Source organism: Nothoprocta perdicaria, unplaced genomic scaffold, assembly GCF_003342845.1.
Source record: "Nothoprocta perdicaria isolate Ctin4 unplaced genomic scaffold, notPer1 scaffold_0, whole genome shotgun sequence".
NCBI classification, from domain to species: domain Eukaryota; kingdom Metazoa; phylum Chordata; class Aves; order Tinamiformes; family Tinamidae; genus Nothoprocta; species Nothoprocta perdicaria.
The window spans coordinates 11,251,971-11,279,699 of record NW_020454092.1 but is presented as its reverse complement, the minus strand read 5'-3'; the positions used below and the strand labels follow the sequence as shown (position 1 = coordinate 11,279,699).

At 51.9% G+C, this 27,729-nt stretch overlaps 1 protein-coding gene and 1 long non-coding RNA gene across 3 annotated transcripts; one reads left to right on the top strand and one right to left on the bottom strand.

Annotated features, from left to right (window-relative positions):
* Window positions 1–674: 674 nt before the first annotated feature.
* LOC112954963 (TGF-beta receptor type-2-like) lies at window positions 675–14,478 on the bottom strand. The gene is made up of 7 exons (XM_026048281.1): window positions 14,470–14,478; window positions 12,140–12,315; window positions 10,506–10,708; window positions 7,102–7,916; window positions 6,748–6,889; window positions 4,385–4,512; window positions 675–1,508 (listed from the first exon to the last, which is right to left on the bottom strand). Exons 1-7 carry the CDS (start codon window positions 14,476–14,478, stop codon window positions 1,323–1,325), a joined length of 1,659 nt encoding a protein of 552 aa, XP_025904066.1. The 3' UTR covers window positions 675–1,322.
* Window positions 14,479–16,253: 1,775 nt separating this feature from the next.
* LOC112960267 lies at window positions 16,254–18,893 on the top strand. Of its 2 annotated transcripts, XR_003251731.1 has the most exons (4): window positions 16,254–16,320; window positions 16,406–16,471; window positions 17,501–17,546; window positions 17,912–18,893. It is a non-coding gene; the product is annotated as an uncharacterized LOC112960267 (long non-coding RNA). The 2 variants fall into 2 exon arrangements; XR_003251729.1 differs by having other exon boundaries at window positions 17,501–18,893.
* Window positions 18,894–27,729: the final 8,836 nt, after the last annotated feature.

Here is a 27,729-nt window from a genome sequence, read left to right as displayed (position 1 = left end):
GGCAGGTGCTGCAGATCTGCTGCTGCTGCCGTGTGGGCAGCCCAGGCCGGGGAGGCCTCCAGGCCTCTGTGCTCAGCCCTGGCACCTGCTTGCAGCGGGGGTGACGGTGCAGCCGGGGCTGCCGCGAGGAGCCCTCCTCCCTGACCCTCCCTGAGGACCTGAGCACCTTCCCCTCCTCCCTGAGGTCCCGAGCACCTTCTCCTCCTCCCTGACCCTCCCTGAGGACCTGAGCACCTTCCCCTCCTCCCTGAGGTCCCGAGCACCTTCCCCTCCTCCCTGGACCTCCCTGAGGTCCCGAGCACCTTCCCCTCCTCCCTGGACCTTCCTGAGGTCCCGAGCACCTTCCCCTCCTCCCTGACCCTCCCTGAGGTCCTGAGCACCTTCCCTCCACAGACAAGGCACCAAGATTTGCACAACAACTCAGAAGGACTCACCTTTCCTGTCCCCCGCCTCACCTCTCCACCACGGAGGAGGCCTGGCTGGGTCTGGTGCCTTCTGGGCTCTCTGATCCTGTTTCTTCAGATTGAGTTGTGCAGAAGAGTGTGAAGGAGCTACAAGAAGAGTCAGGCAATGCTTTTGTGTTGGCAATATTACTGTGGCACAAAMGTGGGGTTTACATTTGGCTGGAAACTGGGCTGCAACAGGCAGAAAGCCTGTCTAGGGAGCCTATGTGGAGGCTTCTCACAGTGAAACAGCAGCACCTGTATTGGTGGCTTTTTATTGAAGAACCTTCTCAGGCTCACCTAACTGTGAGGCCAYGTGGCAGTTGTATCAGGAATTCAGGAATACCAGGAACTCGCTGTTGAGCGGAGCTGCAGTGGAGTTGCGACAACTCYAGGCTTTTGGTGGCTGGGTTGTTGGGTACCTCAGCCCAGTAGTGGGATGGGGTTTGGCTGTTGCGGGAATGATTTCCTGGGGAATCATGTTTGCTCCACCAACAGTGTCTGAACATTCATTTCTTCTGTGGCTACAGATATTTTAGGGCAGGCTCTTTAGGAAAAAGGAAGTGTCTTGACCTCTGCAGAAGCAGATAGGGGAGAAATCTGTGATGGCAACACTGAAAGGATTCAAAAGATGGACGTAGAATTCAGGTGCTTATTAATAAAAGATTAACCATTATTATTTTAAAAAATAACAAAAGAAGTGCTTTGCATCACTATACACTTAAAGTAAGTACAAAATCAGTTCATGTACAAGGCTGCGCTCCAGCCCAAGCGCCCGGTTTTCCGCCCCGTGTCCGCGCGACGGAACAGGTCTCATAAATAAGGTGGGTGCCGGGTGTCGGCYGTGCTGTGAGGGGGGCACCGGGCCCTGGGCGCCCTTCACGGCGCGTTGCCGCCGCCCGGCTCGGCCTTGCCGGCCTCGCGGGCCGTGTTGTTGTTGAGGATGTCGTCGCAGCCCATCTGCGCCATGAGGCTGAGGCGCTCGGCCACGCAGTGCGCCGTGAGGCGGGCCTCGGGGTCGTGGTCCCAGCACTCCGTGATGGTGTCGCACAGGAAGCGCATGCCCTGCGGCGGGAAAGCCAGCGTTAGGCCGGGAAGCAGGATGAGAGGGAGCCAGGGAACAGGGGAAGCTCYAGTGCGTTCCTGGTCTTTCCTTGCAGGAAGGGTTGTTGGCCAGGCCAGTCTGAGGGGAAGCGCCTTGGTGAGCTGTGGTGAACAACTCCTTGGACCATGGCTACTGTCCTGACAGCAGCAGCCCTGGATCTGCWCCCAAGGGTTCCCCGCAGTCCCAGGAACCCTTCCCTGGGAGATGCTGCCATCACTGCGGGACTGACACAGGGCCTAGGGGAATTTGGCCCCTCCATCCAGCACCTTTGCTGCTCGCGTCGAGCACTGTAAAACCGGGAGGGAGGTGGGTGCTTAGCCCAGGATCTGGGCTTGCAGCCCGTGTCGGGATGAGCGGCGAGGGGGAAAGGCATCATCAAAATTAAGCTTATTAAAAAGGCCTTGGTGTTTTAGCAGCTCCCTGAAAGTCAGGAATTTGACACTTCTGAGTGTGCTTCCCAACCCCTGAAACTCCACTCAACTGCAATGGCTGCAAATCCCAGCAGCAGGTTTAGCTTTGATTGCACAGTACTCTGAAAAGGTCCCAGTAATTTAGGCTTAGGAATAAAACAACACGCTTTGACTGCTATTTTTTCCCTTCCTTCCTTTAAGCTGGTAACCAGGCAGCTCAAGAAGTTATATTGCACCTTTCCTTCACCGTGTAGTTGGTATCATCTCTCTCTTAAGTCATTGTCAAATAAGGTAGCAACACCCTGGGCAAATTATTATTCTAAAGAAAGCCTAGTATTATTCTAATAAAGCTGTGCATTTTTTTCAGTGTTTTGGTAAATTCTTACTCACAAGTGAAGAGAGCCTCAAACCTTGCTGATATGAGAGAGAAACAGGAGTCCTGTGTAGAGGTACCACTGCTGTGTCTGCCCTTTTGCAGCTCTCTGAGAGCCCCGTTCTGAGCTGGGACTTAAGTTAAATCTGCTGTAATGGGCCCAGATTGGAGGGAATAGGAGTGCACAGTAAAACCAGCAGATGGTACGTTTTGGTACTTCCTATGTCAGTCATTTATTAGCCTAGTTGAAAGGGCTTGAGGGTAATTAAAGTGTAAAGATGAGCTAGCTTAGTGGTGGCTTTTCAAATGAGCCTTTTTTTTATTCTCTCTCTCCAATAGAGCACTGTGCTGTCACACTGAGCAGTCGTTAGCTTTTCTGGGCTTCTTTTGCCCTGAAATCATGACATTTATTTACAGGTTGCCTTGTAAATAAATATGATGCTCTTTTGAACGGTGTGGTTGCAGCATCCTATTTTCTTACACTTGCAAAATGGGCTGCGTTGGGGTTTTATATTCGATATCCCACACTTGCAAAGGGARGTGGGTGCTGTGCCTAGCCCTAGTTTTGCAGTACTTTTTGGTGGGGCTCTCCCTGCTATTTCCCATCTTGGACCAGCCTTTCGCTTGTGCCAGGACAACAGTATGTTCAGCTTCCTAGTGAACCAGATCGGGAACTTACCTGGCCCAAATACCTACTTTTTTTCATGATGGAAAAGGAAGAAAAGGGAGATTTTTAGCTTATTTTTAAGTTTATGCAGGAGACTTTGGGGACAAACTCCAGTTGTGCAGCCTTGCAGGGAGTTGCTGTGGGGCTGCTGATGGGCAGCAAGGGCCTTGCTTGAGCCAGCTCCCCCAGAGCTGAATATATGTGAATCCGTGGTCTTGGATGCTGCTGGGAAATCATAAGCCAAGAATTTAAGCCCTCATTTAATGAGGGAGCCCCATGGAAGCAGCATTTTCAGCTCTGTGTCAAACTCATTTCCACCTGGGAATATCTCAGGTGTTGCTCATTCACGTGAATAACTTGTCTCCCTTCCCAGGTATTGCCCAGAACTGCCTCCCTAAAGGCCACAGCTGGGCCCGGGGCCAGCACTTGGCCCAAAAACGTGATTTTCTGTAATTTTCCAGCAGATGGTGCTGCCCTATGCTGCACGCTAGCGAGGCCCAAAAGAAGCCAGGAAAATAATGTAAAGCCAGGCCTGCAAGGGGATGTTTATTAGGGCATCTTATATCAGCCAGAGGAAAACTCTCAGGAACACAAGATGGCTTTTCTGCTTTTCTTCCCCAGTGAGCATTAGGTGGTCTAATAGAAGTTACTGCCCTATAAACCTTGCTTTGTTTAGGCGCTAGCCCAGCCCCTGGGCAGCCGGGTTATTTCTTGGCAGTCACAGGGACCGTCAGCGCAGCCACCCTGGGGCTCTGCCGCCCTTTCACACCCAACTTCTGTGTGTTTTTAATGGGGTTTCAAGGTTTATCAGGGAGGCTGGGGGGTGAATGGCCCATATGGATACTCAGAGGTTCCGAATATGCTGCGGCTCGCACTTGGGTGCTGGTGTTTTGCTTCAGCTCCATAGGGGGAGAAGCCTTTTTGGGCAGGTACTGCAAAATGATCTGTGCTGACCAAGCAATAAGCCCTAAAAGGCCCTAGGACTCAGCAAACCCCATCTTTCAGGCTGTTTTTCAGGTCATCTGAAACTGCTGCTGCATGAATGCTGGTTTCCATGTTTCCATTTCCATAAGAAAGGCCAAAGTTAGGCAAGAGCTGGGGAAAAGAGACAACCCTGTCAGGTGCAGGGAGTCCCCAATGTAATAAACTGCAGCAGCCCCAGCTGGTGGCTTTTATAAACTGATCTAGAAGGGCTCATCGGAGCTCAGCCAGCCAAGATGAGCTAGAAGCAGGACCCAGCGGTTCTGCTTGTATTTGTATTAATTACAGCAGCTTTCACAAGTCCTTGTGAATCAGATGCGTTTGTATTGAAAAATGCAATTTTCAGGCCAGGTCGGTGCGGTTGGCCAACGTGGGTTGAGCTTTTCTCATTTGCTCCTAGCTTACCTGATGCACCAGCCAGCTGCCGGGGATCTCGGGACGTCCTCTGCCGTGCAGCACGATGTCTCTCATGGTGTCCACGCAGGGCTGCTCCTGCACTTTTGACCCAAAAGGGAGCTCATAGTTCTTTACTTCTGCAAGGAAGCAACAGGAGCGTTACAGGAGGTTTCTCGTACATTCTCTGCACTGTCTTGGTATGGCCCAATGGATAGGAATAATCTTGAACTAATCAGATAACCAAAAAAAAAAAAAAACTTATTTGGAAACTTTTTAGGGTTTAAGCATGGAAATAAAATGCTGGGAGATGGATGGTTCATTTTCATGTCAAAGGTGTTTTCAGAGATGGCATCGATGGGCCATCTTACTCCTGGACTCAAAAGCTTCTCCTTGGACTCAGTCTTTAAAYGAAGCACATTTCTAGCAGGTAAAACTTGGTATGCAGGAGAGGCAATTAYAGAACCAACCAAGCATCTGTACCAAGTTCCTGGTACAGACAGCAGCTCGTTTAGATGGGAAATGATTCTTCCATAAGAGCAACCTCCAGGCCAACGAGAAGTTTCATTCTGCACAAGCGCCTGTCTGCTGCGATTTCAGCCAGTTGCATTGTTCCCCACTGCAAGTACCAGGATGAATATGATTCTGGTCACAGTTTGAGGTGGTATATGAGGCTGTGAACCAAGTCCTGCTGCATCTGAGGGGCTACAGGCAGGTGAAACACGRTGGCCACAGCGGGGAAGGGCAGCACGCAGTGTGAGGGGTCTGGATCTGCAGCRAAGGGGAGCGATGTGGTGTGAGCTAGGCAAGATTCTTGGGTAGGGAGAAGATTCGGGGCAGCTTTCCTGCCAGGGGTCAAGAGTTCCTTCCAAGTCCATGGGCACAGCAAGAAAATGGGGGAAAGAAAAAAGGAAAAGCAAATAGCAAAAACAAAGGAGAGAGAGCTATAAAGAGAAGAGAGAGGAACAAGCAGGGTGACAGTCAGGGGATAACACCAAGGTGGTTAATTAAACGTTTTATAAAGCAAAAACTCTGTGGCAAGGATGTAACTAGGGAAGTGGCAGGGAACGTGGCATTGCTGGAGGCTGGAGTCCGTGTGTCTCTGCTGCAATGTAAACTCTCTGGCACGATCTTTAAAAAAATCCTTGCAGATGAGGAAAAGGGGGAGGTAGGAAGGCAGGAGCCAGCTCTGGCTCTTCCTGTTTGCTTGTTTGCATCATCAGCAGTTACTTGGATTTAGCTTCAAGATTGGCCTCACTTTGAGCGGGGGCTGGACTAGATGACCCCCCTGAGGTCCCTTCAAACCTCAATTACTCTACAAGCAGTGTTAGAGTTTGGATCGTTTCAGTGCTGCGGGGGCCAGACTGCAATTGTGTGTGTAAGGCCAAGTGACTGGTGCCTTTCTGTGTTTCATTAGTTAAAACAAAGGGATAAAGTCCTTACTCACCTCGGGTGAGTGTTTGTGTTACGTGTGTGCATGAGTGTCCCCCTGGGAGAGACCTTGTGGCTGAAATTGTGAAGAGCAGGGAGCTACCCTGGCTATCCTCACTGTTGAGGAGTAGGGTCCTGGGCCTCCCACTGGACTTTCTGGTCTAAATCAGGTCACTTTTGGAACAGAATTCTGGATCTGCATTTGCTGAACTGGACGTGGATCTGCCTGGAAATCTGGGATAAAATCCTGGCTTCACAGAGCTCAACAGGGAAAATCCCTCCAGGCTTCAGAATAGTTGTGATTTTGCCTGTGACCTGTTTTCAGTTGCATGTTTTCCCCTCTTGTTCCCATACTCTGCTTTGTAATGTTTTGTTACCAGGAAATACTGGGATAACAACCCCCCCCATCACAACGGAGAGCCAAGGAGACCTCTCTGAACTATCCCCACCAGGCCTGGAGGCCTCTCTAATTCCTGCAGTCCTCTGTGAGGTTCCTCGGGATCTTGTCACTGTGGTGGGAACTGTGGGGGACCATCTGGTCTTGGGACAGGAGAGAGGCCTTTCCACAGGACACAGGCAGAGCTGATGCCTTTGAGTGGGTCGTCCTGGAGCATGAGGCATTTGCCCAGCTGTGGACAGAAGTAGTGGTATCCCCTTCCCTGCTSCTTGACCACGGCGCCTGTTTCCCTCGTGTTGTGACACATGAGGCCATTCGCTGGCTCTGTCACCACAGCCCTTGGGGGAATCTGCCACCATCTACCCTCGGCAGCCCTGTAGAGAGAAGTCATGCGAGTCAAGTGCTGCACAGGGTGAGTCCCTGCGGTGAGGCAGAGCGGAGTCATCGCTGCTTCGGGGAAGGATGGTGTGAACCMCAGAGCAAAGCTGGCTCCTGGGACACCAAGACAGCAAAAATGCGCAAAAGAAATACRGTGCAATGCTCCTACCTCCTACTACTTCACATCTGGAGGCCATTTCCCATAAAACCAGGGCCATGGAGTAGACATCCATTTGCTTGAAGGACTCCAGATCCTCCAGGTTTACTCTGGACTCCAGGACCTCGGGAGCCATRTACCTGGCGGTGCCCACCTGCCCACAAAGTGGAGAGACATTAGCAGAGACCAACATGTGGCACCGCATGGGTGCAAAGCCCGGTGCCCCGAAGGGATGCAGCTTCTGCCTGGTGTTTGAGAGCCCAGGAGCACATGTGATGTTAGCAAAGCGCTACCCGGGGRTACAAGGAATTTGTATTCCATGTGTTCCCTTCCATGCCAAAGGGAYGGGGATCGGGTCGTACTTGCCTGCCCGCTGTTGGCAAAGTCATCCACCGTGAGGGAAGGGTCGAGGCGGATGGCGATGCCGAAGTCGCAGAGCACGCACTCCTGCTCGTTCTTCACCAGGATGTTGGTGCTCTTGATGTCCCGGTGAGCGATGGGGATCTTGGGGCGGCCGCAGGCGGTGTAGTCGCTGTGGAGGTGAGCCACCCCGTTGACGAGGGAGCCGGCCATTTTCTGCAGGTCCATCCAGCTCAGGAYGTGCCTGGACAGGTAGTCCTTGAGGTTGCCGCGGCTGTGGTAGGCCGTGATGAGCCAGTACTCCCTGCGGGGCCCCGAGCCCCTGTCCTCGGCCGTGAGGAACTGCAGGACGCTGTCRTGCTTGAGGCTGGCGTCCGTGAAGATCTGGCTCTCGTTTTTCCAGGAGGAATATTCCTCGCAGGGGAAGATCTTCACAGCCACTGTCTCGTACTGCCCCGAGCTGGYGTGGTTTAACTTGGCCCTCCAGACCTCTGCAAACTGGCCTTTGCCCACCATTTCGTCGAGCTCGATGGGGAGCAGCTCAGTGTTGTGGTTGAGGCTGTTGGCGCAGGTGGAGCTCAGCGCGGCCTGGTTGTCGTCCGCCATCACGGAGAGCTTCTCGTCGCGCTCGGCGGCCTTGCCCCGCTCGGGCAGGCCCGGGTGCTGCGGCTGCTTGTGGCCCCACGCCTTGGCTCGCTTCCTCCGCCTCTGCGTGCGACACAGGTAGAAGGTCACCGTGATCRCGACGGCCACCAGCAGCGGGGGCAGCAGGCTGATGGCCGCCACCGGGATGACCTCTTTGCTCTGCAGCATGGAGTATCCTRCGGGAAGGGAAGCAGACGTGAGCGCGCCGGAGCACGGGCTCTGCAACATCTTGTTCTGATCACGCGTAGGAGGAAAATATGCGAGGCGGGTAAGAAGGAGCAGCCGTTTGCAGGGACGCAACGCACCCCGCGCACAGGTCCCCTCGGAGCAGAGGGTAAGGACTCCGATGGGAGCCACCGCTTAGAGGGACACTCGTTCTAGCTCCATTTATCCAGGGAGGACCCAGGACTGCAGGGCTGAAAGAGACGCTGGTCCTTGGAGGACCATGGAGGTCTCATGAGCGTGGCCAGTGACCAGCACCTTCTCTTGTGGATGTCTCCTCCACAAGCCCATCCAAGGAGCTACTGGAGGTGTCTCCATGCAAGTGCCAGCATGAGCGGGCGGCCGTGACAGCCGCAGGTGTGAAGGGCAGGAGCTGCAGCCACGGGCCAGTATCTGTGTTTGGCTCCGCACCGTGCTGCGGCGCTGGCACCCGTCGGTAGCCCCGGAACGGTTGATTTGGTTTAGTKCTTCTGAGCCCCCATCAACCTTCTGATCATTGGGGAGAAGGGGGGAAAAAAAACCCCAACAACTCTCGCACAACATATAATTGTCTGATCCTTTGATGTCCGCAATTCCTGGAATAAACATGCTGACTTCAGTAGGGATATTCAAGTAAAATCTTACTCAGAGGTTTTCCTGCCAAGTATAATAACCCAGGGGAAGAGGGATAAGAATCATTCCATAAGCAAAGCTCTTGCTGTTTGACCTCAGTGTGTGCAGATCATAATTCAGGTTCTGGAAAAACAGAGCATTTAGCTATTTTACTTGGCAAATTTCAAAAAAATCTGCTGCAGCTAATTTCTGCAAGGCTGTGAAAGCGTTTCTAAAATAGGCATCAAGTTCAAACCACAAGATCAACCTAAACTGATATAAATCAATAACTAACTCAGGAATATGTTTATTTTGGAAAGCATTAGGCCTGGATATCACCTACTGCTTTAATGGATTTACCCGATGCTTAGGATCACATCTCTGAAACTTGAAAGAAAGAAAGAAAGAGAATTCTTTTTGAGAAAAAAAAAAAGGAGTTATGTGCACGAGTGCTGCAAACAGTAACTTAACACAACCTCAGCAAATTCCTTGGTGAGGATGCCCCTGCCTCGTGCAAAGCTCCTTGGTGCACTGGGGTGGTGGGAGAGCTTAGATCTGTCCCTGGAGAAATGGAGGGGGCTGCTCGGCTTCCTCTGCACGTAAATGTGGACCTCTAACCCCAAAGTCGTTGAGTGCCGCTGCTTGGGTCCATCCTCACGTGCCTACCTCGACCCCCAGCGCTCATCTGCATCCCTTATTTCTTTGTTCAGAGTCAGTCCATAGCAGCGGAGGCTGCCGTGAGTCAACATTTCAAGTCAAACACTAAAAAATTACTTAAATCGGGAAAGGGGATRCGAACAGCCCCTTCAGAGAGGGTCTTGCAAAGCTCTTGGCGTCGTTGGCGCTGCGAGGTGCTGATTTAGCCAGCGGTCTTTTGGTGTGAAGAGCTATATCCCGGTCTCAGCCTTGGGGTTGGAAGCGCTCGTCCCTGTTGTGCTTGGCCTGGGCCACCGGGCTCGGCATCATTTCCCTTCGTTAGAAGCAGCTCGTTTGCTCGGCCAATTTGCCCTTCGTGCCGTGCCCCTGCTGCCCGCCTTGTGCTGCCCGCTGCAGGTTATACTTAGCCTCCTTTTTGGCATTTTTTTTTGCTCTGTAATTACGGAAAACCAGAGGAATTTGGGGTTGCTTCTCTTGCGGGTTGGATTCAGCGCGGTCCACTCGACTGGTGCCGGGGGAAGCCTGTGCCTCCCTCCTGCACAGCAGAGGGTTAAACGAGACCCCAAAGGTTCAGGATTGAACAAGGAGCTGCATTTTCCTTAATGTCCATGCCTGGACCCTGGCAGTTCCAACATAGGGGCAGGGTTTGCTCAGCAAAGCTTAGTTCRTGCTTCGAGAGCACCGACTTGCTCGGGGGTCACATCAGCGCTGGGGTTTTGATGGCCAAAGGGCAGGCCATGAGCAAGATGGTGGCTTTTCCATCTCCTGATGTTTTCAGCACCAAATTGAAGGCATTTCTGGCATGGGTGGTTGGGCCAAACTGTGGTAACTGGCTRAAAAATGTAGCTACAGGAGGTCAAAGAAGATGTTGCAACAGCTCTACTTTTCCCTTGGAAGTGCAAGTCCTGCAGCTCCCAGTGCAGGAGTCAGGTACTGCGAGCGCCAGGCGCTTCTCGCCACCTTCAATRACATTCATCTCAGTGATGAGATCTTCACTCTTCTCAGTGGTGGCCAGTGACAGGACAAGAGGTAATGGGTGCAAACTGCACCACAGGAAGTTCCATCTGCATGTGAGAAGAAACTTCTTCACTGTGAAGCTGACAGAGCCCTGGCACAGGCTGCCCAGGGAGGCTGTGGAGTCTCCTTCTCTGGAGATCTTCCAAACCCACCTGGATGCCACCCTGTGCCGCGTGCTCTAGGTGTGCCTGCTTGAGCAGGAAGGTTGGACTAGCTGATCTCTAGAGGTCCTTTCTAACCTTAACCATTCTGTGATTCTGGTTCCTCAAAGCACTCACCGTTGGTGTGGTTCTCGAAGAGGAGCCTGTCATTGCATTCCTGCTCGTCCACGCAGCCGCAGATGTAGAGGACGCCGTCCTCGCTGGGCTGGTGGCTCATGACGCAGCGCGAGGTGTTGTAGTTGGGGACCATGAGGTTTTCGATGGGGTGCTGGGGGTTGTGGCACAGCGTGCTGATCCTGATGCTCTCGTTGTCTTGCCTCCTGCAGGGGACAAGGGAAGGGAGAGAGCATCAGATGAGAGACTCAACCTTCAGAAAGCAGCAGCCCTGGACCTGTTGTCCCAATGTCACCAGGATGCCATCCTAAGCTGTTTCCATTCATGAGTTTATAAGTCATGCAGTTGTTAACCTATTTGCAGGGGTATAAATTTTTACTCATATTTATGCTTAGAAGGGACATTTCTAACACTGTTTCCAAATGGTGACCTTTTCAGCACCCATCAAAGGCAGGACCTGAGCCAAAGACCCCAGTGGTTTCCGTGAAACCATTGCCATGGTGTTGTCACCATTCCCGACGTGCCAATTCCCGCCCGTGGCCTTCCAGGAAGCCTGTTCCTGCCTCGCACTGCGGTGCCCGTGTTTGTGAATGGCTGCAGTTCCTCAGCCGCTGCCGTGCAAAACCCAACGCGTTTTGCACCATGAGGTCTGGGTGCAGCTGCTGGTGGACACCAAGGAGGAGCAACCAGAAAGCTCCTGGTGGGCCAGGACAGTCACTGAGCAGAAGGTCTCCCTGAAACACTGGGAGAAAGTGTTTCAGGTCTCCCTGAAACACTTTTCCCTATCTACAGTCGAGATGCAAGATGTCCCAAAGCGCCCGTCGCGCTGAACTGCTTGCAGGTGTTCGGGTGGCACCACAGGAGCGAAAAACATSTCCCAGGGCCCAGTCCTGAAAAGTCACATCCAGGGCACCCCAAACACTCCCCAGACCCAACGCAGCCGGTCCCGGCTGCCGTCATCTCCCCCACGAGCCCCACACGGCCCTTATGGACCCAAGCGAGGCGAAGTGGGGGAGCCTGGAATGGGGGGATTTTTTCTTTTGGGTTGTGTGGGTTTTTTGTATTTTTTTGTAATTTTGTTTTCTTTTTGTAATTTTGTTTTCCTGTCATCGTTTTGTTCTGCTTTTGGCTCCTAACGTGGCAATTACGTTGAGGCAGGATGCTGCAAAGGGCCCGCGTGGCTTTGCCCCTAACTAGCAGGTTGAGCCGAAGTGCCTGGCCCATTTTCCCTTCTTCAGACAAATCAAAAGGGATAGAGGGGAAAAGTCGCTTTGCGTAGACCCTARATGGGCATTTTCTTTTTGTTGGTTTTCCCCCTGGGAAGCAAAATGCATCCGGGATGGCAAGTGGGGGATTCCAGAGCCTGCATTTAAAGCCATCTATAGCTTGCTYGAAAACTTTGTGGCCTGAGGACCAGAAGCATGGGCTGGTTTTGCCCGATGGATTCAACTTATGAAGCTACACAGGAGATTTCACGCAAGCGAAGCAGGCTCAGCACAAACCCACGGGGTTTCGCGTTGCAAACTGCATTTAATGCAGTCCCTTCGGGAAAAACAAAACGAAACAAATCACAGGCAAGATGACGTTCTTGCTGCGCGCTGCACGTGCAGGAGGGTGGCGGGGACRCCGGCGCTTACCAGATGGCCACGCAGATCTCGTAGGGGCTCTCGCAGTAGGAGTTGAGGTTGCAGTTGCTGTAGCAGACCCGCTCCTCGCAGGCGGGCGCCGTCGCGTCGCACCATTTGCACAGGTTGGTCTTGAGGCTGCGGCGCGCCCCGGCTGCGGGCACAAGGGGTGCRCACGGGTGAGCGCCCTAGGGCTTCCCTCTCACCACGGATGCTCCTTTGGGATAGGGCATCCGCCCGGAGCAGATGCGGCTGCATCGGCCCCGAGGAAACACATGCCGTGCGAGGGGAAGATGCCGCCTGCGCCCGGCCGCGCTGCGCGTCGCACAAGGGAAAAAGAGGGTCTATTTTTATACCGAGGGTGAATGAGCTGCTCTGGGGTACGGAATAAGGCCCAGCTAAATTTAAACTTCCTGCTGCAAGGCTGCTGGTGTGCCTTCAGAAAAAGAAAAACATCCAAAAYGAAAAATAGCACAAACAAAGCAGCTAAGAGGCTTATATATGTGTATATATTATTGCCAATTTTTGGTCTAATTTAGCAAATGTCCTTGGTGATGTGCTGTGGGGTCCCAGCTACCTGCTGTGGGGGCCTGGGGAGGCACTTGTGGGAGGGAGGGTGTTTTTGGTGGCCGCATCCCTGGATGCTGCAGCAGGAGACCTGACTACCGAGGAGCCCCGAGGACCAAGCAGGGTCTGGCCTGGGCCGTGGAGCCCCCTGCCAGGACGCGGTCCCGGTGCCGGGGCTGCTCCGGCCCTGCTGAAGCCAAGGGGCCTCTTTGGGGTGACCCGACTGGGCCCAGCTGCCCGGGCACCTCGGCAGGACGGCACCGAAAGGGTGACGGGGACCTGGGGCGCCCGGGCCGGGGTGCAGCTCCCTGGGCCTGGACTGGGCTTGCGGGCTTCAAACCTCAGCAGAAAAAGGGTTTGATCTGTGTTTGTATTTATYTGTATTTCTATGTATTTGTAAAATCAGGTTGATAGATATAAATAAACAGCATCACAAAGGTGCTGGTGTGAAGGTAGGGTCCTGCACGGCAGTGAGAGGGAGGCTAAAGAGTTAAATACAGGAACGTGATCCAGAAGTGCAGCGGTAAGCGGACCAAACGCTCGGAGACGAAGTGTTCCGAGGCAGCTCCGCCTGCGCCGCCGGCTCCGCTCCGGAGGAAAGGTCAGGGCGGGAGGATCCATCTTTCCTGCCCTCTTTCCATCTCTCCCGGCRGGTCGTGGAGGAGGATGCCAGGAACCCCGGAGCTCCCTGGACATGGGGTGTCCTGGAGCCCCCGGCTGCCGGGTGCGCTGTGGGCGCCGCAGYGCTGCCCTGCTCAGAGCCAGCTGAGCACGCTCGATATCGGTACACGGATGGTGTCCTCGGGGCGCGCGGGCGGCGAGAGCMGCAACGCGCTGCTGCCGCAAAGGGCTTCCAGATGTCGCCGGGGCGAAGGCGAAACATCAAAACACAAACTCCAAAAAAGAAAAAAACAACAACAAAAAAAGGGATAAGCAAAACTTGGAACAAACTATAAACTAATTAAATGTGGGCTGAGGAGCCCAGAAATAAATTGAAGCCATACGGAGGTGGCGGGAGCCAGTGGGGAGCGGGGTCGGCCGAAGCGGCTGTGCGAGGGCTGGAAGCGGCGGCTCGGAGCGTTYGCGGGCCCCGGTGCCCTGTCGAGGCGCAGGGCCCTTCCCTCGGCCACCCGTGTCCCCTGGGAGGCTGCGGGCGAAGCCGAGCTGCTCCGCAAGGGACATCCCCTGCGGTGCCCGCGTCGCGGTGCCGGGAGCAGCCGGGCCCGCGCAGCGCCGGCGCCTCGGGGAGCTTGGGGCACCTCGGGGCGCTCGGGGCACTGAGGGCACCTTGGGGTGCTCGGGGCACCTCGGGAGCCAGCAGCGCCTGCCAGGAAGGGAGAGCAGCCGGGTTCTGACCGCGCTTGGCACCAGYGCTTCCCCACGCCAAACACCCGTGCAGGCCCCACGCCCGGTCCCGTTGGCCCCTCTTCAAACAGGCTGGTAACCGCCACTTATTATTATTATTTTTCCCCGCTTTGTGCAAATTTCCCTTCCAATGAAGCGTGTAGCAGGCACCGCCGAGGCCGATTACGCAAGGGGCTGGGCCCGGGCCGGAGCAGCCGCCTTCCCAAATCTGTTTCAGATGCTGGAGTGACACCACGAGGCGGCCTCCCCTGGGCAGGGACGAGCCCGCAGCTCTGCAAAGCCCGCGTCTCCCCGGGGAGATGGGTTCTGCATTTCCATTTCCCCCACGGCCGGGCCAGGGGCTCGTGCCCGGGGTTACGTGGCGGCTGTGGGAGCCGCGCGCTGCCCTCCGAGGCGCCCGCCGCGCTCGCCCAGCCCATCGCGTGCGCTCGAAAACAACAGCAGCTCCCCTGACTCACCCGCCCCACGGCCTCCTCTGAGTCAGGTTTTTATTTCTGGGCTTTTTTTATTTATTTCGGGGGTTTTATTTCTGCTCGGCCCTGTGCGACGTGGCGGGCTGCCCGTTGCACGCACACACACACACAATCCGGCTTCACGCCTGTTTTTCCCCCGCAAAAACACAAAGATATCCACGCCATTAAGGAACAGGAATCATCTGACCCTACCTACCCTGCCTTTTATTTTCCCTTCTATAAACTCTGCAGATGAACTAAGGCYGGCTGTAAAGTAAACCTCCTTCCTATTTTTTTTCTTCCCTTTCCAGGCAGACTTTTTCTTTCAAAATAGCAATAGGGAGTCACTCACATCTTGGCTGGAGCGCTGAGCACGCGGCCGTTAACCCCTTCCTGCCCCCCTACAGTCCCTTGCTGGCTGCGAGCGGTGATGCCGAGGTGGGACGAGCGCCCTGGGCACCGAGCCCGTGGGCTTCACCTGCGTAGAGCTCTTCCCTATATAGATCCCTGCCTATAGGTCCCTTCCCCGAGGTCCTTTGCAAAAAGGTCCTTGCCTATAGGTCCTTTGCATCCCCCCAAAGCAGCAACTCCATGTACCAGCCCCAGGTCAGGAGCAGGGAAAGGGCACCAGCACTGATGGGGCATCCCCATGGAACGCCTTCTCTCCCACCACAGGAAGGATCCACAGTAAATAATTTAAATGTCACATCTCACTCATTTTCAAATGGGTACCGTGCTACAAAATCCCTGTGGGTTTCTCACTGGTGGAAAGTCAGCCCCAAAATGTTCTGCAGGGGCCAAAGTGAAGCTCCTTTCCAAAGACCCAGACATTCCTGCAGGGTTTTCCATCACTTCCATGCAGGCAGCRTGTGCTGGAGCACAACTGCAAGATGCTAGACAAGAGTGATGGAGACATGGGAGGTTCGCTGCTCCAGGGCCTCATAAACAAGTGCTTTGTTTACTCTCTCCATTAAAAARTTAAGGTAATAAAGTTCGTTTTGCTCTGCATTTTTAAACATCTTCCTGGATTGCTGGTGCTTCTTGAAATGTGCTGTGCTGAGATACCTTTTCTCTTTCACTTGGAGACGTCTATTAAATATAAAAATTACTGGACAGACAAAGTCTCACAAAGAAGTTCTACAGAAAGGACAGTAAAGTTTTTGAGAGCAAACAAAGCCCACTGGTCCAGAGGTCCTGGAGCTCCCTAAGTCCTGACCTAGCGCCGTGGGGAGAACAGCAAGGGATTTTCAACACCGGCCTTTGCTGTGTCTTCAAAACGATAGAAAACCACTGAAAACGCTTTGTGTGTTTTGAGTCGGTCTTGCCAATGCCCTTGTGCCTTCACCAAGGCATCGTGGAGTAAGGGCTGGCAGGATACCCTGTCAGTGCTGTTGACACCATTGTCCCTCTGGGCCSCTAAAGCACCTGCTTCACTCAATGCACCCCTCCTTGGCCAAGAGGAGTCATCACAAGTTCACCTGCAATAGCTCAGCTGACCATTAATCATTCATCAGCTGTTGGCTAATTAACAGGACCCACCGCGTGGGGCTGGGAGCCAAGCGACAGGAGGCAAGGGGCAACCAACAGCTAATGCTACTGCCATCATTTCTGTTGTGCTTGTTTCTCAGAAGCTACCAAGAGTTGTGTCCTATCACCTGGCTTATTTAAGTGCAGCTTCTGCCCCCTTAATATCCTTCAGTTGGAGGAAGGTCCATCCCAGGTGAGACCATAAAGCTGACAGTGAAAGAAGTTGAGCTGCAAGTTGGTTGCAGATATTGCTCTGGTTTGACTATCTCAGTCCAAGTAATGGTACCRTATAGAGGATTTTTTTTTTTAACATTATTACTGTTATCATGTTATGCTGTGATGTTTAATTTTTGGGTAAACTTTCCAGGCCCTGCAGGACTCCTGGACCTTTGTGGGTAGATGGAAGTGAAATTTAAAGATATCATCCAAATAGGTAAACATGTCAGAAACACTATCTGGGTCACATTTGGGCAACAGGGTTTGCTCTGTTTTAAGTAGAAAGGGTTTACTGAAGATTTAGATGAACTTCCTGAGGAGTGTTTGAAATTCCTGGCACCCATTCGAGTTACCATCTGGTGGAGGGCCTGTGATGAGCCAACACAGAGACATTAGGCTGGAGCTGCTCTTAATATCTTGCATGGAGTTCTGTGTCTGGCTAGGATGTATTTTTTTTTTTTTTTTTTTTTTTTTTTTTTTTTTTCACTTGGATTTGTGGTATTTTGTTTACCTGAGGAGAGCAGGGCTTGTAAGAGCCCGTGTTGAGCTCTGGGGCAGAGATGTCCTGCAAACTCTCCCTCTGCCTGCTGTCATCAAGCTGCTCCAGCACCGCCTGTTCCTCTCGACCGCTGAAATTATCATGTACAGTCGAGTTCTGCCCTCATTTAGAGCAGATCTACCAATAATTAAGTAATTAGTGCTGTTGGGGTGARCTTGGCCTTGAGGGGAGGCTGGGTGCAGATGCTGCAGCTTGCTCGCTTTTCCCAGAGCATGCACAGAGATAAGCCGGCCTGTTCTTCCCTGCCATTTCCTTCGTGAGCTCTTTTAAAAACTCTATTTTAAGAAGCTTGGGAATGCACTGTAATCTACATAAAGGCGTTGTTCATTGCGGGGTTTGGGTCGATCTGAATATTTCTCGTTTTCTGAAACAAAAAGGACCTATTGCAGCCTGGGCATATGTTGCTATCTGAAAGCAAAGTGGGGTGGTTTTTATGGGAATGGGACTACAGCTTTCCATGCATCCGGTGGGTAGGGCACAGGGAACCACTGGTTCTTGCCCGTGGGCGCTGCTCCTCTCTGCCCTTCCCTCCTGGAGGAATGGGCAAATGGAGACAAATTGTTTCTCAGTTCGTTATCCTCCCCTTGGAGACCTCATAACTTTGCCCTGCCTCTTTTTAGCCCAGCTTCCTGCCCGTGAGTGCCACCAAGAAATAACTTTTCCCAACATCTTCCTTCCACCCCGCAGACCTTCACGGGTGACGGAAAAGCTCGTGGTGCCACTTTGTGAGGAGGTGAGCGCGGAGCAAAAGCGGAGTCAACATGAGAGCCCATGTTCTCCATGGCCGGCGGGAGCCCGGGGCCGCTTCCTGCCTCCGTGCCTCTTGGCACACTAATGCCCCGGCAGGAACCGCGCTCCCAGGGGAGCCCCGGCCTCGTTGCTGCGGCCGCTCGTCCCCTCGGACGGTTTGAAGGAGGATGATTAATTTGACCGCTCGTGGCTCTGTGCGTCACTTGCTGCCGCGAGAAGGGCCCTGTCTGCTGTCCTGGGCTGGTTGGGGCTAGTTTAGGGATAGCTCTACCATGGGAAAGAAACCCTGGCTATGGCAGGACAGCAGCTGAGCCTGTTCCTTTCACCTGCATGTTCACCTTCTCCCAGGCAGAAGATTGCTGAGTGGCACTGGACAGATTTCTCTGGTGTCCCAGTTGCGTTGGTTGGTGACCCACACAATTCATTCCACCTACAGCCCCAAAAGGCACAGTTGCACTCTACCAAATGAGCCAAGAATTGGGTTGGTTTTTTTTGTTTTGCCTCTTTAAAGGTATCCCTGTACCTGTCTCAAAGCCTGTGGGAGCCCAGGGATGCTGTGTGGGAGCAGGTCTGAGCTCCCCAGCATGTGCAGAGCGGGTGTCCATGTGCTGGCCTGGCACAGGAGGGTACAATGACCTGGGAAAGGGAGGAAAGCGGCCCTGGATATCCACACTGTGAGATCACACAGCTGGTACTGGCTCCTCGAGGGGGTATATGGTGTGTGGATGGGGGCAGAGCACAAAGCACAGTCCCTCTGTCTCCTTTGGGAATGGCTGAAGCAAGAAGGGATCTGATGTAATAACTACCAGGGCAGAAACTTGGGTGTTTCCAGGCTCCCAGAAGCAGAGGCCTAGGAAAAGAAGCTGATCCTGGAGGAGGCATCTTCACTGGCCTGCAGGGGACCTGAAAAGSCTGGGGGTCTCGCACCTCGGGGCAAGGATGTGTCTCATCAGCAACTGGAGGAAGCCACCAGAGTCTGGGACTGGACTAGCGCCATGCTAGGCGCTTGCTTCTGCAAATAGCTACAAGTTGCACATTGCAAATGCTGGAAGAGTTTCAGTGTGTGCTTTAATCCTAAATCCAGCTGTAAACAGGCCTATTTGGGCGATGGTAACACTTTGGTTAAGGGATGTTTTCAGAGCTGCTAGAGTCCACATGRGTGATGGCCCTTGGTTCACCGTAGGGTGGCAGATGGCAATGTACAGTGGGGACATTCACTGCCCCGAAGATGAGACGTGTTTGCTCTTGAGCAAGTCACCTGTCAGGCGTGTTCCTGGCTTACCCATGGGAAGCAAAACACTGCCATGTAGCAGCTCCGTGGAAGGGTACGTCCTGGCCAGCGCCGCGGCGGGGAGTGCAGGATGCAGAGGGGGTTACCAGATRAGCAGGCTCTCCCACATCTCCCAAAACACTGACAGCCAGCAGCAGCTGGAGGAAGCTTCAGCCCTACATGGACAGCAGTAAGAAGTGGAAACCCGAAGAAGAGCAGGAAATAGAGCACTGATGGACCTCGCAGATCTTCTCTGGCAGCAGGACCATGACGGTCTTTTCCAAACCTGGGCATGCGCATCCRAGCAGGACCACGAGAGCTCGGAGCTACCCCTCCAGTACCCCACGCATCYCTGAGGATCCTTAGGGAATCGTTATCCTCCAGCAGGGTCCGGCACGGTGACAGTGCAGTGCTCATCCGCAGCTCTGATAAGCCGGGCCGCCGTCAGCGGCCTTATCTCCCTTGTAAACGGAGGCCTCTCCGGCGTTTCACTTGGCATGTTTGCTTGGAGCGCAGCAAAGTGTGTGGGAGCTGCTCACTGTCTCCTTGATGGGACTGCTCTTGTTCATGTATACATACACATAAATATATGTCTTTTTTGCAGTAAGATCAGATGTTCCCCCAAGTCATGACAATCCATGGGAGAGGTCACTAGCTCCTGGCAATCTGTGACATGGTGGCTCTTGACAGAAAGCAAATGTTTTTGAGGGATGAGTTATCAGGACGTGCTTTCCTCCCCTTGCAATGGGCAAATAAACCAGATAGAGCAAAACAAGGAATAACATGAAGATTTAGGGAAAAGGCAATGGAGCTGAGGGCTTCCTTGGGATAAAAACCACTGCCATCCTCCCCTAACTCAAAGATTGCTTCCTTGGTACTTGGGAGGACACTGGCTACATCTAGAGGTCTCCACCTTTAATAGGACATACAAATATCATGACTGCAGCTGGTTGGGTTTTTTACTACTATCTTTTTCACCCACAAAAAAACTTCGTGTTCATTGTTAAGTGTTGATAGTGGCAGGAGCAGGAAAAATCAACTTTGATATATATATTTTAAAGGTGCTCTTTGAGATATATATATATATATATTTCATTCTGCAGAATCACCTTTTAGAAAGAGATTTCCCTTCAAAGCCCCCCACTAAGATGCAGACCTGGCCGTTCCAGGGATGAGCAACCTGCCAGGAATCTGACTGATGTCTTTGAGATGTGAGGAGCGGCCAAGCCCTTTCTGTGACTCCGATGCAGCTCTGCACCACTGGCTTTCTTAGCGTTGAGGTCAGCCTGACTTGCGCCGATGGCCCCAGGAGAACCTCAGGATCCCTCCCTGCCTTTCCTCCCTGTCTGCCACGGCTGCAGCATGGCAGAGGATGTAGGCCTTGTGTCACCAGGGTTTCYGTGTCCATTTCCCTGCCTTCCTCGAGGGCTCCGAAAGGAGCCTGCCTGCGCAACGAAGGCCGGCGCTGCCTCCCTCATCAGCTCAGCTCTGATCCAGTGCTCCCCAGCCCTGAGCCGGGCCCTGCCTGGGCACGGCCCCCGTTATCCCCCGGCCCTCGGGGTTTGGTGCTAGCGCAGTCCTGTGCTCGAGCTCTGCTGACCTCAGAAATCAGAGGCCGACGTCTTGAATGTCCTGCCTGAGGAGCCTGGGATAGGTCAGGGATTTCTCGTGCAGATCAAAAGCGGGAGATATTTTGCTGACAGCCCCGGAGCCCCCCGTGGTGATTTATGAATTATATATGCTCTATATGTTTAGCCAAAGAGGCTCGCTGTGGGGAAGAAGGGCTGGCTTGTATAAGCAGGAAGGACCACGTGGCTTCAGATGCTGGCCTGCCAAGAGAGGGTCCTGTGAGAGGCACCGGGTGGTGGGATGTCAGCAGAGGGGCTGCAGCCTCCCAAGGGTGAGTGGCCAGGAGGGATGGGTTTGGATGGGGGATAGTCCATAACTACTTGCTGGAGGCTCTGGACAGACCCTCCCTAGCACATCCCGTGTGGTGCAACCTCCTCCTGACCAGTGCAATGTGCTGTGCTGCTTCTGAGCTTCACATCCTTGAGTGCCCAAGGACATCATCCCGACAGACTTCTTGGGCACTTCAGGTCCCCAGAGCTGTTGTCACCCCAGTGACACTTTGCCCATGTTTCTGAGAAACTGCTGCAAGACGTGTGGGACTCCTTCTTCCTCCCCTATGAGATCACATGTGTCTCCCTCCCATGCTCRTGACCTGAACCCTATTTTTGATCCACAGAAACAGAGGGAGATGTTGAGATTCTAAGCCAAACCAAGAGAGAAAAATATCTTAATCGTAAACTTTTAGGCCAGAGTGTTTCTGTAGGTACAATGCAGTGATCCCTAGAACAAGTGCCCAACTTCTGGAGACATCGCAGGACTCTTGGTCTTGCAGCCGCTGAAGCCTTCGAGCAACAGAAAAGGGTAGGAGATATTGCRAAGCAACACCCTCCAACCAGGGAGAGCTCCTTGTTTTTTAGTTCTGTCAGATGGCAACCTGTCCTCCCATCAGAGGATGGAAATGGTCGGGCACCCTCTTTGATTACAAGGAGAGACAGAGCCCGAATTCAGGTCTGGACTCCCCTGGTGCAGCCTCTTACAGGGAAGCAGTGAAGATCCTGAGGACACTTAGCTGGTGTTGACAGAGTTATTCTGGGAGAACTGGGATGAGACCAAGGCCGTTTTCATCACAGTAAGGCTTAAATCTCCACACTAAGAGCAGCGACTTTGCTGTTGTCACCAAACTCCTGCTGTTCCTCTGGGCTGGCTAAGTGCTGGAATTTGTTGCTTTCAGGATAATTGAATGCATATTTCTGGTCATTTGGGGGAACTTGCTGTTCCTTTTTTTGCTTAATGTCAGCACAAAGTGGGCACCCTGGGTACCTGCAATGTCTTGGGAGGGCTGCAGGGCTGCCCTCTGAGAACAGGCACGAGGGAGACCCGGGTAAATGTCACCAGGGATCGGGATTAGTGAGAGAGCCTGGCCTGAGCCTTTTTCCCCYCCTTATTTATCTCTTTTTACTCATACTGAGACAAAATTTTGTCATCATATCGTTCACGTAACCTTTCAGATGAACTCAGTAATCATGATCTGTTTTGGTTTGGCTTTTCTCAGATTAAAAACCTGCCTTTTAGAAAAAGGAAACCCTAAGACAAATAACTCCAAAATTAGGTATTTCTGAAGGGTAATTAGCGGTTGTCTGTCTTACCAAAAACAACCCCAGACTGTGCTTTAAGTAATGACTTCTAGCAGTACTTCCTTCAGTGTGTGCTCCAAATATGATTAATTTAGCAGGGTAACGTTATCAGCACAGCATCCTACATCTCAACCATTCTTCAAGGCTTTATCTACAATAAGGAATGGTACTTTTTTTTTTTTTTTGCCTTTTTTTTGGTTTTTTTTTTGAAAATCAGTCTGACCTTATGCTCTGAGTTTTCTCATCTGGGGCTCTCTGGCTCAACAGTTGCCTTTGGAGTCGTATTTGTGTGTGAATACATCGCTGGCTGCCCATCTACTTTCATTCCCTGCTTTGGTAGATAGGGGGACCTATATAAAGCAAATGTAGATGCAGAATCCCGACCACGGTTACTTCATTTGGGTGCAAAAACAAAAAAAAAAAAAAAAAACCCAACCAACCAAACAAAAAGCCTGGAGTTGTAATCCTAATACTTCCTTGCTCTGCTCACAAAAAGCAATTTTAGTTGCATTGAAATTTCTGTGTTGAGAAGAATGAGTCTGTTTTTGCAAAAGATTTCCCTGCAAGAAGTCCCATTGTCCGTGCAAATCTATAAATACATCCTGTATAGCGCTATACGAGTGTGTACACACACGTAGGTCCTGTATAAACAGATAGACGTGCACACGTACTTAGGAGATGTGTATATAGCACTCACTTATACACAAATCTATCCCCCGTTATGAAACAATCATCAAGATATAAACAAGAGAATTTAAGCTGCGGATGGGCACGTTTTCAAGTGCTGCTGGAGGGTTTTATCTACAGCAGTGAAGAAGTGCTATCAAAACCTAAACAGAGCACTTATTGCAAAGAAATCTTTACGTAAGTGCTGGAGAGGTTCTCTGCAGAGCCAGATGTTGCTGCAAAGGCAGCTCTCCGCCTCCCCCTCTGCTCTTTCCTGCTTTAATAGCTTGATTAATTCGGCACATAAACCCGGGCTGATAAAAGCTCCGAGCTGCAAAACTTCCCCACATCTGGATGCCGTTGGCGCCAGATCGGACGGCGACGCTTTGGTCACTTTCAATCTCCCTTTCCCTCAGTAAAATAAAAACTTCCAACAAGTAACGCTGACATATATATATATATATGTATGTATTTTGGGGGGCCATAAACGCTGACATCTGCGAGCACAGCGCTCGCCCTTTGCTGGGGGAGAACCCAGCAGCGGGAGCCTTCACCCCCCAAACCCTCCTCTTCCTCGGACCCCTCTGGCTCTCCGCTATCCGGAGAGGAATCCAAGATCCGTTCTTTTCCCGGCACGCAGGGAAAACAACCCCCGCCCGCTCGGAGCCGCAGCGTCTCCCTACTCACCCGGGAGCAGCAGGAGCAGCGGGAGCAGCAGGAGCGGGAGCAGAGCGGCGCTCCGGCCGCGGCCCATCTTGCGCCCGCCTCACGGGTGCCCCATGTCCCCCCGGCCCCGGGGCTGTCAAGCCCCCGAGCGAGCGGCGCCTCCGTCCTGTCCCGCCGGCCGCGCGTGGGGTCCGCCCAGGAACTGCAGCTTGTGCACAAACTCTCTCCTCCCGAAATATATACAAATATGGGAGGGGGGGAGCCGGGGGAAGAGCCCTGGCTCCGAGCAGCACATTTGATTTTTTTTCTTTTTTTTTTTTCCCCTCCTCTCTCTCTCTTTTTTCTTTTTTTTTTGGATTTTCCCAATGACAACGCTGAGCTGCTCCCAGCTCCGAGCAGAGCTTTGGAGAGGACCTTGCGTCCACCACAGGCGGCTGGGCAGAAAGCAGTGGCCACTGCTATTTACTGTATTTTATCCACCCGGATAAAACACGGGATATTAYGCTTTGATAGGCCAGGCTGCCGTTAATTCACTACTATTTTTTCTGTTTTTCCCCCCCTCTTTTTAGAAATGAACTCTATTTTTAAGCCCATTTCAATGGGCTGTATTTTTACTAGACATCACTGGAAAATTTAGGGAGCTTTTTCAGGAAGACTTTACCAATATGAGCTTAGCCTAAAGTAGGTGCTTTCATCCTGTCAAATCRGCACAGTTTAGGTGTGTGCATGCACGTGTTTCTGTATCAGGGCCTAAAATAATAGTGCTGAGCATTTAATGGTGCCTTTCTCCCCAAGATTGCAATCTGCTTTGCAAAACCTTGCAAGAAATATTACCCCCACTTACAAAGGGGAAACTGTGAAGCAGAGCAGAAACGTGGCTCGCCTTGGGTGTTAGCACTATCCATCAGTGCCGAAAGTAGGAGTAAAATCCTCAAATTCTTGCCCTATGATCTATCCTAGTCCTTCAGAAGGTATTAAAATAATGATCAATATGATTGAGTGTAGCAGAAAAAGAGATGAAGTTACTCAGCTTTTTGCCGGCAAAGCCTGCCTTAAGGTGTAGTATTTTTATAGTTACTGATAAATGCATCTATCACTTTTTTGATGTATATGTAGCATTATAAGTCAGCGAGTCTCCAGTCCCTGTTTTCTAGTTTATTTTATAGTTCATCAATCAGGGTGTGATGTATTTATAGACCCATATATATGTGTGTGTCTGTATGTGCGTGTGCCTGTTCATACTCAGAGAGTGTTTTGCTCGGCTTGACTTGAGGAGCCAAGTTCTTGCTTTGCAGAAAAGCTTTCTCATAAACTGCAACTGCTCATTTAATAAAATAATTTGTATTAATTATAATAATAAGGATTTTAAGACACTAGCTCTTGGGGTAAACGTGGAATATACCCAAAATAATGAATCTACAGCAATTTCTCTGACCAGGAGACCTCCCTCTTGCTCATAGCAATGGGGGCTCAAACCCTAAGAAAGGTGTAAAATTGTTCTCCATTGCCTAGCAGTCTTTAAATTGAAGAGGTTACCTTTGTATATGTTATGCTCTGTGCATGCAGAAGACATGGGCCAAGTGGAGCCATCATTGGGTGACCTGCTGCTCTGCAGCTCCTGGCCACCAGCTGCAGACTAGACCGTGGTGTCAGATGCTGACATGAGCGGGACTGTTTGGCTGGAGCCGGAGTGAAGCGTTGGTGTCACCGAACTACCTAGAGCTGGTAAATCTAGGGAAAAAAAAGTGACCCACTTTTTGGGGTGGATCTAAATGGGGTTGGATCTGTGGCTCAGAGGAAAGAGGTGAATACACCTGAGCAGCCTTGAGTTACAACAGCTGAGCTATGSCCTTTTGGGAACAAGGGCAAGCAAACCTCTAGAAACCTTTCAGAAAGCTGTATTTTCCAGGCAGTGTGTTGAATCTGTGATGTGCAAGGGTCCATGGGTGACCTGTCACCTCTCTCTTGCTCCTGGACTCTCCAGCAGTTCCAGATGCCTACGGGTCACTCAGAAGGACTGCTGCCTTTTCAGACATGAATGTTTCTTGTGTTGCAAGCCAGCAGGATAAGGCTCTGCTAGGAATGCTGCAGGCTACGTGTGATGGATGTGGGCCCTCCCTAAAACCAGGAACCCTCCCCTGCTGCACGGCGAAGCTGGAGAGAAATCGTGTCCCCAGCAGGAGCCCAGCGGGGCTTTAAACAGTGGACATTGACACACAATCCGGAAACATGAGTTCAGGGAGAATGAAGCAATATATATATGTGTTTATATATAAATATATGTGTGTATAAACAGATATATATGTGTTTCACCCTGGTGTGGTGGGAAGCTGGCAAAGGCTCCCTGCAGCCAAGCACGAGCGCACATCCATGTGGAGGGAGGCCCGTTTGCAAGTGCCCAGGTAATCCCAAGTAGCTGCTGGGCCAGTCCTAAACTTTCCAAGATGCGCCTGCCCTGGCGGGTGGGTGAAGTCAGGCTTCAGGGGCTGCAGCTTCTGCTCCTTCTCCTGGCAAAGGAGAGGGATGGATGGCGACAGGAACAGACGGGAGGACTCCAAGGTGAGGTGGTAGATCTATGGATGGATCTATGGATGGATCTATGGATGGATCTCTTAGGAAGAGATGTGTGGCCTGAGTTCACTGCACACAGAGGAAGGCAGTTGCTGTCCGCTGTGAAGCCAGCGGGGTTTCTGCAGAATCCCTGTGAGGGGAGGCTGTTGGGGAAGAGATGTTTGTCCTGACTTTGCTAACATCCATACCGATTTCCACACCACATTAACCAGGCTGTCCCTGCTGCCTGGTGCAACGTGCCCTCGTGGCTCATGTTTGTATTTGCAAACCAGTGCAGGACCTGCAGGCAGCYCTGCTGCAGAGGGAACCTGTTCACTAGGGTCATGCTGCTTGTAGAGCTGCATCTGGCTAGGTGGGACCTCCTGTAACCTGTGTTTAGGGGTGCAGATCTGAGGTTTCTGTACCCAAAAAAATCTCGCAAACAAATCTCCCTTGCATTTCCAAGGAGTCTCCCCATAGCTGACCAAGGAGCCACCAGCTCCCTTTCTATCCCCTTCGTAGCCCCTTCCCAGCCCCTCCGAATGGGCCCTTCTGTCACCGACAGCTCAGTCCAGGGGCCCCACTTGTTTCTCAGACCTTCTCCAAGGTAAAAATGCAAAACAAAAATCCACCAAAGTTACTCTGAGTGAAGCGAGTAAGAGCTCTGGGATCGAGCCCAAAGTGTTAAAACTCACATTATAGAGCTCTGCTTCAATGAAGGAACACAGCGACCTTTGGAGTGTGACAGGAAAGGAGAGATAAATGGTTATTTTTATTGTTGACTTGTTTATGCCTTTTGGTGTAAATTCTCCTGCTCCTCTACTAGTGGTCTGGACAACCTCATAACTCAGGACATGCTAACGGCAGGATTTGGGCTGAGGAACATAAGGTTTCTGCAGGAGGATTTTTAAACTGCATTGTGGGAGCAGATTTCCCTAAGTTCCCATTTAGGAGCTGCAAGATAGTTACTAGAGAAGCAAAACAAAACTTTGGCCACCTGAAACAATACGGCGGGTATTTAAAGGAAGGGTTGAAGCAGGCCAGGTTTCCACAGAGGAAGGTGAGGAGCTGCTATCAATCAGTGYGTGTGGAGCTCCCAGCACAGGCACTAAACACCGTGTGTGAGGGACCGGGCCAGACCCCGAGCATGAGGCTCAGGTGAGCCAAGTCTCTCGTTATTCCCAGGGACAAAGACTACCTCAGCGTGACAGGGAATGTGAAGGGGACAAAGGGACCCGCATAGCCAAGGCCTGCAGTGCAGAGTGTGTATCACACTGGCTGGTCTTTACAAGGGCCAAAGCGATGCTGAGTCTGAGCGCGTGGCTTTGGGCCAGGTCCGTAGGTGGAACTTATGGTTTATTTTACCTACATTTATCCATAAGATTGCAAAGAGGATTTATTTTATGCTTCAAAACTTCAAATGGTTTCACCTATCTGACTGGATGAGGGACTTAGCTACTTAAAAAGAGTAAACACAATTATATGCTGATACACTAATGTACGTGCGYTGTGGAGATCTACCAAGACATCACAGCTACCATGAAGTCATTCTGGCAGTTAATTAAACTACAGAAATTTCACTATTGTGACTCGYGCGTCTTACAAGCTTGGCCTCGGGGTTACAGTGCCAGCAGCAAGAGCCACCTCAGAAGGACACATGTCCYGGGGCAGTGACTTGTCCTGCCTTCGTGGGGACATGAATATGGGGACAGTGCTTCGATCCTGGTCTGAACTTGATCAAATTGTATTGACTGGTGGGAGTTGAAGGTGCTCCTAATTCCTCTCCGTAGCCCTGCTGGGTTTTGCATGGT